General features: G+C 42.1%; 1 protein-coding gene across 3 annotated transcripts; it reads left to right on the top strand.

The window, feature by feature from the left end:
• Positions 1-4: 4 nt before the first annotated feature.
• On the top strand, positions 5-13,501 carry dnai2b (dynein, axonemal, intermediate chain 2b). 3 transcript variants are annotated; one of them, XM_026155713.2, is made up of 13 exons: positions 5-271; positions 515-770; positions 2,287-2,448; positions 5,372-5,493; positions 8,080-8,222; positions 8,301-8,414; positions 8,498-8,637; positions 8,709-8,831; positions 10,645-10,868; positions 11,154-11,289; positions 11,369-11,515; positions 11,595-11,807; positions 11,895-13,501. In XM_026155713.2, exons 2-13 carry the CDS (start codon positions 588-590, stop codon positions 11,955-11,957), a joined length of 1,770 nt encoding a protein of 589 aa, XP_026011498.1. In that variant the 5' UTR covers positions 5-271; positions 515-587; the 3' UTR covers positions 11,958-13,501. The 3 variants fall into 3 exon arrangements, with proteins under 3 accessions (XP_026011498.1, XP_080152764.1, XP_026011497.1); XM_080296638.1 differs by having other exon boundaries at positions 6-197; positions 11,595-11,816; XM_026155712.2 differs by having other exon boundaries at positions 6-271; positions 11,595-11,816.
• The last annotated feature ends 1,130 nt before the right edge of the window (positions 13,502-14,631 follow it).

Here is a 14,631-nt window from a genome sequence, read left to right as displayed (position 1 = left end):
ATTTACTATTTTGATCTGGGAACAACACCAACACGACGATATCAGATCGTGCGTCCAACTCCAGGCCTCAAGGGCCGGTTTCGTGCAGGTTTTAGACGTGTCCTGGATCCAACACAGCTGAATTACTGGCTACATTGCCTCCTCAACATGTCTTGAAGTTCTCCAGAGGCCTGTAATGAACTAATCATTTGATTCAGGTGTGTTGACCTACAGGACACTGGCCTGGAGTTGGACACCCCTGCGTTAGAACAAAAGAGGCTTTATTGAAAACGTAAGGAGCAGAAAGTACAGATATTTGCTTAAAAATATGTGGAGTAAAAGTATTCAGAAAAAAACCCTCAATACTCAATTAAATTACAGATATTTTTAAAATTCTACTTAAGTACAGTAACGAATTATTTGCACTTCTGTATACTGTATATTTCCCACCCCTGTCCTTGTTGCTAGGATGCTGTCTTTTTCACAGCGTTGCTAGGAAACAACAAACTGAACCGAGTTTGTTTCCGGTTTACAGACCCAAGTTGAGGTTACTGTAACGGACGATTGGAGCTGGCTCTTCGGTGAGTTCTCGGTGTTTTAGCGGCAGTATGGAGATCGTTCATGTTTACTCGAAGCTCCGCAGCGAGTTCGGCCGTCAGTGTCTGTTTTCTGATCGGCCTGCTGAGCTGCTGCTGGATCTCCCCCCGGACCCGAGCCTGACCCTCAGCTTCATCCAGAAGAGCCCCCGGGACCAGGCGGTGCAGGCATGTTGGGAGACGTCAGAGCACCAGGTGAGCCTCATCCCAGCGACACATGACCTGCAGCCACACGCGTGCAAACCAGCTTTAGCTCATTTTTACCTACTGTCTCAAGTGTGCGTTTGATTTCCAAGCGAAGCCGTAACACTTAAAGTTTAATACATATAGTTTAATAATAAAAAGTTGATTTCAGAGGGAGCTGTGCTTTTGACTACTGGTGCTGTACAGCAGGTGAGAGCTTTGAACTCCTCCAGTACTTTATTATCCATGTTAAGTGGACTGGCATTCCTTCTACTCAGTTTGAACATTCAGAGCGCTTCCTGCTACAAGTGTCTGCCTCGCAGTCACGCATTCATGCAGCATGTTCATCTAAGCCTAAGCACTACTTTATAGCTATTCATGCACATTAAATAAAGGGCATGATCAATTCACTTACACACTCACTCTCGAGCGATGCATCGACTCAGGGTTCAGAATCTTGCCCAAGGGTACTTTGACAGGAGTAGGACTGGAGGAGTGACATAGAAAAATCACTATAATATTAGTGAAGATATGTTTTTCTTCACTTTTATCAAGTGCATTTGAGGGGGGGTTGGAGCTATTTGTTAAAATGTTGCTTAATTTTTTGTTTTGTTTTTGTTGTTTGTCTTTGTAAGACAGCCAGGACGAACTGTAGGGTTGTTTTCTATAAGCAACAAGCATGCACTGAGGTGGGCCTTTGGGTTGTTTTGGGGGTTTTTTTTTTACCAGCGCACGAGCAGCAGCAGGAAACAAAACTTTAAAGAAGTCACTTATTACTTCATTCCAAAAAGTTTGAATAGAGGTACAAGACCACAATATGTTACCGTGATCTGCCAGAACTTCCCAGTCCCAGTTTGTTATGTGGCCCCTTGGGAGAATTAATTTCCTGCCCCATCATAGACTGTGAGCACAATGCTGATGGTTTTCTCTCATTTTCTACTGCAGTGTTTCTTTGTAGGTTGTAAAAATGGAGATGTTCTATTTTTCTGAAAACATCTCAGGCTATTGATGAGTTTTAGAAATTATTTATTAATTGTGGACACTGTCAGATTATCCTTCTTTACACAGAGAAATGTGAATAGTCTAGAGTTATCTTGTTAGTATTGGGCTATTATGGAACAGCTGGAGTGCTCCAACCACTCTTGAGAATAACTAAAATGAGTGTTACGAGTGTGAGTCTGCAGTAACTGATCACATACACACATCTTGAACTGGATTGCCAGATGGGTTGAAATTATATACACAGTAAATGGACTGGTTCTTATATATGCAATATGTCTCATTCACAGATTCATAAAAGCACCTTTTATTTTATTTTTTTTAATCTAACATCTAAAGATGTTCACATGCAATGAACACATCAGAAAGCAATTCAGGGTTAAGTATCTTGCCCAAGAGATGCAGCCTGGAGTAGCCTGGGATTGAACAACCAATCTTCTGATTAGTGACCTGCTTTACCTACTGGGCAACAGTACACCATGTGAATTACCTGTCTGTGTGAAGCTCAGGTGTTACTTGTTGTTTTCAGGTGAACACAGAGCGCTTTGAGACCACAAGCTGTGGAATAAACCACATGGAGGGGGGATGGCCCAAAGACATCAATCCTGCTGAGATGGAACAAACGATCCGTGTAAGAAAGAAGGTGGAAAAGGACGAGAGCTTCATCAACAGTGTTCTGCAGCTGGGCAGCGTAAGTTTCAAATGAATCACAGCAGTCTACCGCAGTCTTACTATTATGCACGTTGGTTGGATGGATGTTTGGGTTGATGCATGTTGGTTGGGTAAATGAATGTTAGCGGGCCAGTTGCTGGCTTTATGGATGTTTAGGTTAATGCATGTTGGTTGGCTGGATCGATATTGAATGGATGCATGTTGTTTATGGATGTTGTGTAGCCCACTGTAACAAACAGATAAAAGTAGAAACCTTTTGATGGAATTATTACTCAAGTGGTAAATGCATTTCGATGAAAAACCTTTAAACTCTAAAGCAAAACTCAAATTAAATAATTGTATAAAATTAAGTTATTGTTGTGTTTAAAACACTTTATTGTTGTTTATTCATTTTTGTTTAACAATTTTTATATTCTAATAATGTAATAGTGCCTAATAATGTAATTTAATTTTTAATCAATGAGACTTGTTGTCCCGCCTTTAACTTTTTCCTGTTCAGTTACACAGGTTGGGCGATATGTAAAAATTTTCCAACTATCATCAGTCCAGTAACTGATGATAGGCGATATATTCGCATAGGCACAGACTTTTTGTTAGGCAGAGCAAAGAAATCATGCACGGACTGATCTGCGCTTACCAACAAACTCCTCAACATACACTCAAATCAGTTGTCGGTTGAAAAACTTTTCCCACCGGATTGTTCAAATTTTCTTCTCCTTCTAAACATTGCTGGAAATTCCTATTTGGCTTATGAGCGCCACTGGTGTTTGGACTTGGATTTATATCCACCTGTAATGTGATTGTCGTTTTTGTCCAAAGGACAGATTAGTGACAGGAAAGGGGCACTTCAGGGGGCCAATCACATTTCAGCTTGGGCCAGTGCCTCTGTGGCCCTACCCCTAGAACCGTCCCTGGGTCTAGAACATATTGAATTTAATTTTTTCCTGGGCATGGACCTTCTTCCCAGTTTTCCTTAATTGGGTCCAACACTTCCTGAGACTTCCTGTCAAACAGCAACTCAAAGGGAGAAAATCCTGTGGAGCCCTGGGGCAGTCTGTACAATCTGAACAACAGATGGTCTAACCTGGGATCCCAATTGCTTTCATCCTTGTGATTAAGCTTTCAAATAAGTCTTTTTCGTAAACTAATTCGTACAGGATTTTTTTTTTTTTTATTGTGCGAGACATGGACAAAGTGCCCTTGTATGTCTTTCGGGATGCTGTCTCAGGAGATGAGTCTGAAACAGCGCTTGCGCCACACTCTGGCAGAAATGGTCAGTGCTTTGGGATATTGCATTGCATAATCCACCAGAACTAGTACAAAGCAATACCCACATGAACTCTACTGAAATGGTTTGACGGGGTCCATGCCAATGTGCTCAAATGAAACCTTCATTAATAGTAAGGTGCAAAGATGCTCTCAGAATGGCTGGCTGGTTTACCAGCAGATATTCCGGGCAGGAAGTTTTTTTTTCATATCCCATGTAACCAGTCATTGGTTTGTAATGAGTAGAGTTGGATGTCTAGAGACCACTTTTACGTGGTCTTGGTCTTGTCTTGGTCTCGCTGTCTCGGTCTTGCTGTCTTAGATCGACATAGTGGTCGGGAGACTTGGAGTCAACAGTATCCATGACACACAACGTAACGTTCGATAATGTGTCATGCGCAAAAGCATCAGCTCTAAGAGCTGTGCTTAGAGAGTGCTTTGCAGAGAGGGTGAGAGACGCGACAGTCAAGTGGAGCGTGCGTCTGTCCTCTCAGTAAGTGAGTGAGACAGTAGACAGCGGTGAGGAGGACTGTGCGAGTGCATCGCAAAAACACATAAATATGCCTGACACCCGTAAACGAAGCAGCATCTATTATGGTATGTTATAATGTACATGGTATGAAGTATGTTATGAATATTCTATAACTATAAGTATGTACAGGCTGTAGTGAGTACAAGCTATGTACAGGATATGAACAGGATATAAATATGAAAAAAACTATACAGAATATGAAATAAAAAAAACTCTACAGAAATCTGAGATATACAGCTATACAGAAATGTGAACTATGCAGGTTATAAACAGTTGTAGGATTAAAAATTATTGTATATACAGAATGATTATTTACACAGAACTATACAGTAGTGGGAAAATAATTTCCCACCAGCTTTTTGGCACCATCAACTGGGAGTGTGCTTGCTCTGTGCAAGCCTTACAATTCAGTTGGTATAATCTATCCCTGATAATCACAAAATGTTAGTGCTTTGTCAGGACGCACCATTAATTTTTATCACTTGGTCAAAATCTGAGCGTAGAGTATCGTCATGGGACTTCTCTGGTGAAAATTCTTCTATGGAGCAAATTACAGGAACCGGCAAAATCAGTAAAGGCCCAGTTGTTTCCTCCTTCCAATGGTCAGTGTTGGATGACCTCATGTCACCACTGAGCGCAGCACAGACATCATGCACCAATCTGTTCCCAAAATCAAGGTGTGCCTTACGCAGAAGCCTTTCGCAGCCTTTAGTGTATATATTTTGCCCCTTTGTTTAATTTCCACTGGTCTTTGGCCAGTGTTATAGAAAGTTTGAGGCCCACGTACCGATATCAGTGGACCCACTCCGCTGTTCCTGCCGGGAGCCCCTTCACAAATTGTTGCAGTACAAGGAGGTTCGCAGCTCTCGTCTCCTGGCCCCAGCTTGCTACTGAAGTAGGTGGGGCATGATTAGAAAATGACTACCAGCCATGCTGGCCAGTCTTCCCCAGAACTGTCCCTTGAACCCACAGCCTCACCCCTGGATTTTGCCTTGCACAGCAGAAGAGTACATAACAGACTGTGACATTTGGGATTTGATTAGTTGAATGTCTGTGTATGATGATAGTGACAAACCAATAAACCGATCAGTGAGTGTTTCTGGCTCATTCTATGATCTCATTCTAATGGTATGATGTTGTCCAGGTCATGGAGCACTGCATCAGACAGAACAATGCTGTGGACATCTATCAGGAGTGTTTCGAGGATGAGGAGGTGGTGGAGGAAATTCAGGAGCCACCATCAGCCAAGACCGTCAATATCTTCAGGTATGGCTGACACAAGGGTTACATTTTCACTCTAGTGACTGATTCCAATAAGAGAAGTAATAAAAATGAATGACAGTCATATTTTTTTATGAAAATCATAAAATTATAATATTTCATAACTCAGTAACAATCAATAATCACATGCCCAAAACTCGTGAAAATATGGTGGAATAGGCTGGTGTATAGGATGTTTGAAATAGAAATTAAAATGATGGAATAATAATTCATAATGGTGGGCCACCTGTTCAGGTGTGTGTGTGTGTGTGTGTGTGTGTGTGTGTGTGTGTGTGTGTGTGTGTGTGTGTGTGTGTGTGTGTGTGTGTGTGTGTGTGTGTGTGTGTGTGTGTGTGTGTGTGTGTGTGTGTGTGTCCTTATTTTCAACGTCATGCTGCTCTGTTGTATGTTAATTGCCCCTTGGGGATAAATAAAGTCTCACTGATTCTGATTTATTTGTGTTTGTTTAATTCAAAAAAGGAAAATCATAATCAAAGTCATTGGTAAAGGGTTGGGCCACCTCTATTTTAAATGGCTTTATTGGTGGAGCAGGGAAGAGCCCCAGCTCGGGGTTGGCACCGTGAGTCAGAGAGAATTTAATCTTTGCCCACACTGGCTGATGTGTGAAGACACACCTGACTCTCTTGGGGGGTCCTTGATCCGATACAATCACCTCGTGTTGTGGTGGAGCGTGTGTAAGTCTGACTTTGATTCTGATTTTCCAAACACAAATAAAACAATGCTTTCAGCGGTGCATGCAGCCTCCAGCTCCCCCCTTCCTCAGAGCTCTCTATTGTTCCAAAAATGCCCTTTTTATCGTGATATAACACACACACACACACACACACACACACACACACACACACACACAGCCCCCCAATAAACTGTTGTCTAAATAGGTGGCCCTGTTTTGTCAAAAGCTAAACCTTTTTGTTTAAAATGACAACAGCCCACCATTATGAAATATTATTCCGTAACTTTAATTTCTATCTCAAACATCCTATTCATCAGCCTTTTCCATCGCCATATTTTCATGATCAGATTTTTGGGCATATCATAATTGATTATTCCTGAGTGATCAGATGTCATAATTATGATTTTCATAAAAATTATGACTGTCATTAACTTTGCTACTTCTCTTATTATGTCCTCAGTTATAAATCACTGGGTTGACATAAGGTACATAATATCCCTCCTGATGTGCCATCTTGCAGTGTCCGGGGTATCTGGGGAAGTAGCTGAAAACTAAATGAATCTTAACTAAAAGAGAAAAAAGACAAAACCTAGAAGATAATTGCTAAACAAATGTCAAAAATGTGAAAGGAAATACACTCCTCTCCACAGAGCATGAGTAAATCATCAAAACATATACAGCCACCACACTGCAAAGGGACGCTAACACTGGAGCTTTCGTAAACACAAAGTTTCATTTCATCTATATGCTGATGATTGCCAGCTTTATTTTCCTTTCAGTCATTCTGATAGCTCCCCAATTAGACTCCTGCTTGATTGCCTTCGTGATGTTAAGTTATGGATGGCTCAAAACTTTTTAAATTTTAATGAACGTAAAACGAAAGCAATTCTGTTTGGCCCGAATCGTTCCTCTGATATCCCTGATGTTGACCTTGCTGCTCTGACCCCTCACCTGAAAAGCTCAATTACCAATCTTGGGTTAAAAATCGACTCTTCACTTACCTTTGATGGTCACGTGAATGGGGTGGTAAAATCGTCATTCTATCAACTCAGGCGTCTGTCGAAGGTTAAACCTTTTCTTTCAAGGCGTGACTTGGAGACTGTTATCCACGCTTTTATAACCTCACACTTGGATTATTGCAACTCCCTTTTAATAGGGGCTGGACTGGGCACTCTGACACATCTGCAACTAGTACAGAATGCTGCGGCACGGTTTTTATCTGGTAAAAGGAAATTTGAGCACATTACTCTGGTTCTGGCCTCCCTGCACTGGCTTCCAATTGAATTTAGGATTCATTTTAAAGTTCTTTTATTGGTTTTTAAATCTTTAAATGGTCTGGCACCTGCATATATGTCTGATTTGCTGAAGCCCTATGTCCCCACTGAGCAGCTGTTGCTCTCAGTCCCCAAATCACGGCTGAAACTGTGAGGAGACCGAGCGTTCTCTGTCGTGGCTGCTAAGCTTTGGAATAATCTTCCTCTTCACATTAGACAATCGACATCAGTGCTGGTTTTTAAATCCAGATTGAAAATGCATTTTTATTCACTGGCTTTTGACTCAGTGGTTGACTGACTTGTATTTACTTATATTTTATTGTTTTCGCTATGTTTATTATTTTATCGTATTTATTATTCTTATGGTATCTATTATGTTTCTATTGTTCAGCCTTGGGTGTTTTTAAAGTGCTATATAAATAAACGATGATGATGATGAGCTCTGCTGTCTCAGCCTAAATGCAGAGGACAGACAACTGCACACAAAGCAGGAGAGAGATCAAAAACATGCACTGGGTCAAAATCACAGCATGTCATGCTAGGCCTATAACCCACATACATCTTGTCTGATCCTTGGCCAATCAGCAGTCCGGTTGGTAATTGTTGTACTTTCTGTGTCCTCAGAGATCCTAATGAGATCAAACGTACTGTCACCAGCCTGTCCTGGCAACCTGATGGGGGCAGGAAGCTGGCGGTCGCCTACTCATGCCTTGAGTTCCAGAAATCATCCAAAGACATAAGCCTAGACTCCTACATCTGGGACATTGGTGGGTCAGAGAGGCCACAGATTGACTTAACACCACATCAGGATCAATATGTTCACTGCACAATGTTTTCTGTTCCAGAAAACCCGAACAGACCAGAGATGATGCTGAAGCCAACGTCTCCACTTGTCTGTCTGGACTACAACCCCAAAGACTCCCACACTCTGGTGGGGGGAAGCTATAACGGACAGATTGGTGGGTTCAGGTCTACACATAGTCAGAGAGGTGAGCTTCTCTCTGTTACCAGGTTTATTTACCTACACGTGTGTTTTGTTTAGCGTTCTGGGATACCCGGAAAGGGAATCAGCCAGTGGAGTTTTCTTCTTTGGAGCACAGCCACAGAGACCCAGTGTACAAGATCATATGGCTGCAGTCCAAGACTGGAACCGATGCCTTCTCTGCCTCCACCGATGGACAGGTAGACTGATAGATGGTTTGGCAAACCCTTTGAAACCCTTTAAAATAACCCTTTATCTGTCTGTCTGTCAGGTTTTGTGGTGGGATGTCCGCAAGCTAGCTGAGCCCACAGAGTGTCTAGTCCTGGACCCAAGCCGGGAGGGGAACCTGGACCAAGCTTTAGGGGCTACATCTCTGGAGTTTGAGCCCACCATGGTGAGAGCTGTTTCCGTTTTAAGTATTTAACAGTTCTCTACTAATGTGGCTAAACTTCATCATTCTTACTGAATGCATTTGGTTCTGTTTGGTAAGCTCCAACAGTGGACTTGTGAGTATCCCCACTGCTGCCTGCTGCCTTTCACACTGGATATCTTCATTCTGGTAGTTTGGTTTCAGTGATGGAGCTATGTGTAGGGTGATCCTAGTTACATCCAGTCCAGATCACTCCACTTCCTGCACCATGATAACATTTAAAATGATGTGAGGAATCCTATTATCATTTAAACAAAGAGGAAGATCTGTTCGCTGATTATAGAAAATGTTCTGATACATAGATAGTTGCATCCATTCAGGGTTGGACAGTGGGATGTGTTCACTCTGTAGATAGTTACCAATTCAAAGTTGAACTTCGAAGCAGACTAAAGTCATGAGTAAAAACAGCTGAAGCCAGAATGGCTGTACAGCAGACAGTTTACAGCAGTGAGGTGGATCAAGTTTACCTGAACACTCACTCCTTTTGTATAGTCAGTTTCACTTTCTTATTCTGGACAAAATCCCAGAGTACAGAAGAACAGGCAGTAGAAACAGCTTGGGTTCAGCAGCATCACTCTGTAGAACAAACCACAACTTTGATAGCCTACATGATGCTGTGTGGAGCTTCAGTGTGGTGTGTTATGTTCATCTGCTGTCTGTGTTTGTTTGGAAACTATACATGTGAGGATTGGTACCTAATCTACTACAGACCAAATCTACAGGTCTGCAGTAGATGGGTTTCTTTCAGGATTTTCTTTGTTCAGTCATGAACTGCCAATATAGATAAACTTGCAATTCAGTTTCAATTATATAGAGCCGAATCACAACAACTGTTGCCTTAAGGCGCTTTCCTTGAAGATTGTGGGCCAACGTGGTTTAATTTTTCTTCAACTCAGACTCAGAGATATTCCAAATCATTCTTTTTAATTGCTCAGTTAAGAAATCTTTAGTAGAATCTGCTACTGTAGGAAAATGTTTTGTAGCACTGTGCTGTCATACTTTTATTAGCTCAGTTCAATTCAGCTTTATTTCTATGGAGCTAATTCACAACATTTGATTTTAACCAACCTGCTGTATAGTGTTGGATACATTATGGCACAGAGACACTCCAGGAAATCTACGTGGCATTTCTGCTGCAGGAAACATGGTGGTGGAAGTATAACTCCCGATACTAAAACCTCTTTAAATAATTACTTTGAGAAAGTAGATGATAAGCTCCTGAAAGAGGAACTGTGATGGACAGCTCAGCGTCAGATAGGCTGGTTTGAACATGTGCAGAGGAGGGAGAGTGAAAAATCTGGACAAAGGATGAAGAAGATGGAGCTGCCAGGCAGGAGGAAAATAGAAAGACCTCAGAGGAGGTTCATGGATGTAGTGATTGAGAACATGCACAGGGTTGGTGTGACAGACAAGGACGCTGGGATAGGAGGAGATGGAGGCAGGTGACCTGCCGTGGAGACCCCTAAAGGGTGCAGCTGGAAGAAGAATAGTAGGCAAACTTTTCAGAATTTTTAAAACCATATTTGCCTGGTGACTTCAAACATGCAGGATTTATGTCCTGGTGACCATTTAAATAAAAGTTCATTTCAATAATGCCCAAATAGTTGCCCAGAGCAATAAAGAGTTGTCTGTGGAGTTGCGAGAGCTGCTTCTTTAAGACAGTGTATAGCATGAGGCTCATTGTTGTCTCACAATGTTTTGTCCTAAAGTGAGCCTCCCAGGATCATGACTTCACCAGCTTTAGGTGTTTCAGTCTCTGTCATTGATGTCTCTGCAGCCAACTAAGTTCATGGTGGGGACGGAGCAGGGCCTGGTCATCTCCTGTAACAGGAAGGCGAAGACCCCAGCTGAGAAGATTGTCTGTACATACGACAGCCACCACGGACCCATCTACGCCCTGCAGAGAAACCCTTTCTTCCCCAAAAACTTCCTCACTGTCGGGGACTGGACTGCTCGCATTTGGTCTGAGGACATCAAAGAGTCATCCATCATGTGTACCAAGTAGGAATCAGTGATTGCAAACCTCTGATAATAATTCAAAACAAACTTCCCCAAAAGTTGATTCTGTTCATCTGGACGTAGAGTTTTCAGTGGGAGAAATGTTTCGTCACTTGGCTGTCACAATGATGCCATAAAGTTTCACAAAATAATATGCAACAAAGCATTAATGCAACATTGATGCATTGTTGCTCTTTGATCTTTTCTTATGACCTCCAGGTCTTCCTTCCAGATGGTCATCCTGCTCAGACTCAGCTATATCTTTCTCTTTGTCTCTTTGATACACAGGTATCAGATGTCGTACCTGACAGATGCCTGCTGGAGTCCAGTCAGACCCTCTGTCTTCTTCACAGTGAAGATGGATGGCGTGCTGGATGTGTGGGACATCCTGTTCAAACAGAGCGACCCCACGCTGAGTCTGAAGGTGCTCCGACGTGTCCTACAGCTGGCTGATGTTGCCGTTTCTTGCTGTTTCTGATGTTAATGTGTGTTTTGGGCTCCAGGTGTGTGACAACTCTCTGTACAGCCTCAGTGTTCAGGACAACGGGCGCTTGGTGGCCTGTGGCTCTCAGCTGGGTGAGGCTACGCTGCTGGAGATCTGCTCTGGGCTGTCGAACCTGCAGAAGAATGAAAAGAGTCTGCTGGCTGCTGTAAGGAGACACAATGACAAACTGAGCTGAGGTCTTCTGACTGCATGATGAGCAGCTGTGTTTCTCAACACTTCTGCAGATGTTTGAGCGGGAGTCTAAACGCGAGAAGATCCTGGAGGCACGGCAGAGGGAGGTGCGTCTAAAGGAGAGGAGTCGCTCGGAGCAGAGCAGAGAAGAGGAGGCGGGCCGTGAGGAGGGAGAGGAGGACCCCAAGCAACTGATTGTCAAAGCTGAAAGTGATTTCTACAGCCTGGTGGAGGCAGAGGTGAAGAGGAGGGAGAAGAAGGACGAGGTGATGAAGGTTAGGAGTAAGAAGAAGAGTTTTTCATTTGGTTCCTTTAACTCTGTTCTGACTGCTTTTTGGTCATTTATTTTCCAGGAAAAAGATATATGTGAAGAGAAAGATGTGAAAGATGAAGAACAAAAAGGAACATCAGAATGAAGGAAAACGGGAGACCACTAGGGGGACGTAAGGAAGATGGCAGCATAAGCTTGCAGCTCCCGGTCAAAAGTCGAAAGAGAACCAGAATTCGAATATTTCCACCGCTAAACCGTGTAATAAATGCCATGGAAGGTGGAAGAAGGTCAAAAAGACAAAGAATGAAGGAAAACACGTTTCTTTTTTAAAGTTAGCAGCTGTTTTCAAGCAGATTCTGTCACTGTTTTACATTTAGTTCAGTAAATGGTGATCTGTTTAATGAGCACTTTGTGTGTGTTGGACTGTTTTATACCAGTATTGATAATATTTTGTCTGTCTTCTGTGTTAATGGGTTGTCTAAATTTCCATGAAATGAAGTCTCAGATTTTAAATAATTAACTTAGTGGTGCTGTTGAAGCTTATCAGAGTGAGAACAGTCCACATGTAGTCATGAAAACCATCTCATACCCAGTGCTGTGGACACCCTGAGACTTGGATATGTCTCAGCTTTGGCAGGTGGAGAATCAACTTGTTATGTTTACAAGTTCTGATCCTATACGCAACTTCCTGCAGATCATTATCACATTCAGTCTTTTTATATCTGACTGCACTTCGTTTCTTTTTTTTTTTTCAACTTTTATTTAACTCCCCCCCCAACAAATACAAGACTGGTTCACATCCAAAATAATAACACTACACAGCACTAGAATATTACAACATTATGTCCATAATTGTTGTCCACTAGGATTCAGTTTACAGGTTACTCCCAGTGCTTCCAGTGGTTTCTTCCATTTGTCCACAAAAATTCGGGAGCTCCCATCAATATAGTGTCCCAGCCTGATCAGAGTCATAACTTCAATGATGAGCGACCTCCATAGAGAAATGGAGGGAGGCTCAGCCCCCACCCATCTCAACATAATGCTTTTCCTGGCCAACATTGACAGTGACTGAATTACATGCTCATGTTGTACCAGTGAGACAGGATGGGGTATTTTCATCATCCTGCAGGGCAGCCGGCTGGCCGGCAAGGTCACCATGTTTGTGAATATGATAACCTGAGACTGAAGTGGTTTCCATCCCTCCACCCATCCATCCATCAGTTGTCTTCTGCTTTTCCTGGACCAGCTATCACAGGGCAAGGAAGGGTTAACCCTGGGTAGATCGCCAATCTGACACAGAACCAAGTGGCGTAGGAGCTTCAAATTGATACCGTAGGTGTATGGTATCAAATGGCATGGTCTGGTGTCCTCTTGGACAAGTTCAAATCTCAATGACCACGACCTCAAGGTCAAGTTTTCTGACAGTCTTGTGACTGTGATAACTTGGGAACGAGGTGACATGTGCTCTGATAAATAATAGGGCAGTAAGCCAGAAATGGATTTATAGATAAAGTGATACCAATGAACCATCATTCGTAAGGCCAGTGAGGACCAGCCAGAGAATATAAAGTACAGTGGTGATTAGAGCCAGTTATAAATCTTAATGCCCCTTGATAGACAGACTCCAACAGATGAAGAGACTGAGCAGAGGCATTCATTTAATTATGTCACCGTAATCCAGGAGAGGCATCTGTAATGAGCATCCCAACTCCCTGAACCACGGTCGCCCTAGCACCACACCTTTCAGCCACAGTTTATTCGTTTTTCGGTTATTAATTTGGCTTATTTAATAATATGCCCACATCTTGTGTAGTAACATGTTTTCGTATTATATTGGTTTATTTTCAGTATATTTCTTTGTTGTTGACTATTTGGAATATAACCTGTAATGTTGACAATGGATCATGTGAGGTACTGCACAGCATCATGATTCATTATTGAAGAATGTGATAAATAAATGCTTTGGTTTAGCGTTTTTGAGATTAAACAGTTCTCAGATTTAATTTATCTGAGTGTTTCTTAATTTTAGACTAGTCAGCTAGCATGTTTCCTGTTTATTTTTTATTTCTTTATTTTTAAACTAAAATTCTAATAAGCACGGTTATATAAGATAAAATCGACACACCTATGCATTTCCATGAAGTGGAGTTAACAACCTTTTCCTGTGAGGTCTTTAATCTGTCAGACCTATGATGAACTCACAGAAATGGACAACTCTCCAAATGGAGGATCTGGAACATGGAGAGTGGAATACGGAAACAAAAAAATGTACCATGTCGACCAATTTAAAAAAAAAAGTCAACACGTGGGATTTGGTTGTTTAGGAAGAGGGGAGAGTTTTGGGAGTGACGGTAACGGCAGCGAGACTGAGAGAGCGAGCGAGCGAGTTTTTAGATGTGGGAGATTTGTGACGTTTAGTGTGGAGTGTATACTTAGTGTGTTGTGTTGTCTTGTGTAGTTGTTCTGTTGTGTAGTCGTTGTTTTGTTTTGTGTGTCAGTGAGGGCACTAATGAATGTCACAGAGGCACATTTGCAACGTAAACACTGTCACTAAGTAGAAAACCAGCGGAGTGATACACCTCCTGTTGTCAGGCCTGCAGGTTTATCCCTGTGCTGTTCTCCTGTTTTTACTGGCACACAACATTTGTGGGGCATCTTATTGCAACACCTGATTGTTCTCTCATTTGAGTTTTAGTAACATTTTTAAATGGTTGTACAAAATTAAAAAAAAGAAAAAACGGCAGGTCTATTGGCTGCATTTTTAGATAAATTGTTGTTTATGTTTCCAAAATGTGCATTTTATATTTGCATTTCAAGTT

This window comes from Astatotilapia calliptera, chromosome 22 (genome assembly GCF_964374335.1).
Source record: "Astatotilapia calliptera chromosome 22, fAstCal68.1, whole genome shotgun sequence".
Classification (NCBI taxonomy): Eukaryota; Metazoa; Chordata; class Actinopteri; order Cichliformes; family Cichlidae; genus Astatotilapia; species Astatotilapia calliptera.
The sequence above is the reverse complement of the archived record's forward strand: the minus strand, read 5'-3'. Positions and strand labels throughout refer to the sequence as shown.

Excerpts from the sequence above, each read along its gene's own strand:
- dnai2b (XM_080296638.1), top strand. The coding sequence starts at position 588 with ATGGAGATCGTTCATGTTTACTCGAAGCTCCGCAGCGAGTTCGGCCGT. Across the intron at positions 5,494-8,079 it reads AAGACCGTCAATATCTTCAG|AGATCCTAATGAGATCAAAC; the intron begins GTATGGCTGACA and ends CTGTGTCCTCAG. Across the intron at positions 11,817-11,894 it reads AGAAGGACGAGGTGATGAAG|GAAAAAGATATATGTGAAGA; the intron begins GTTAGGAGTAAG and ends TTTATTTTCCAG.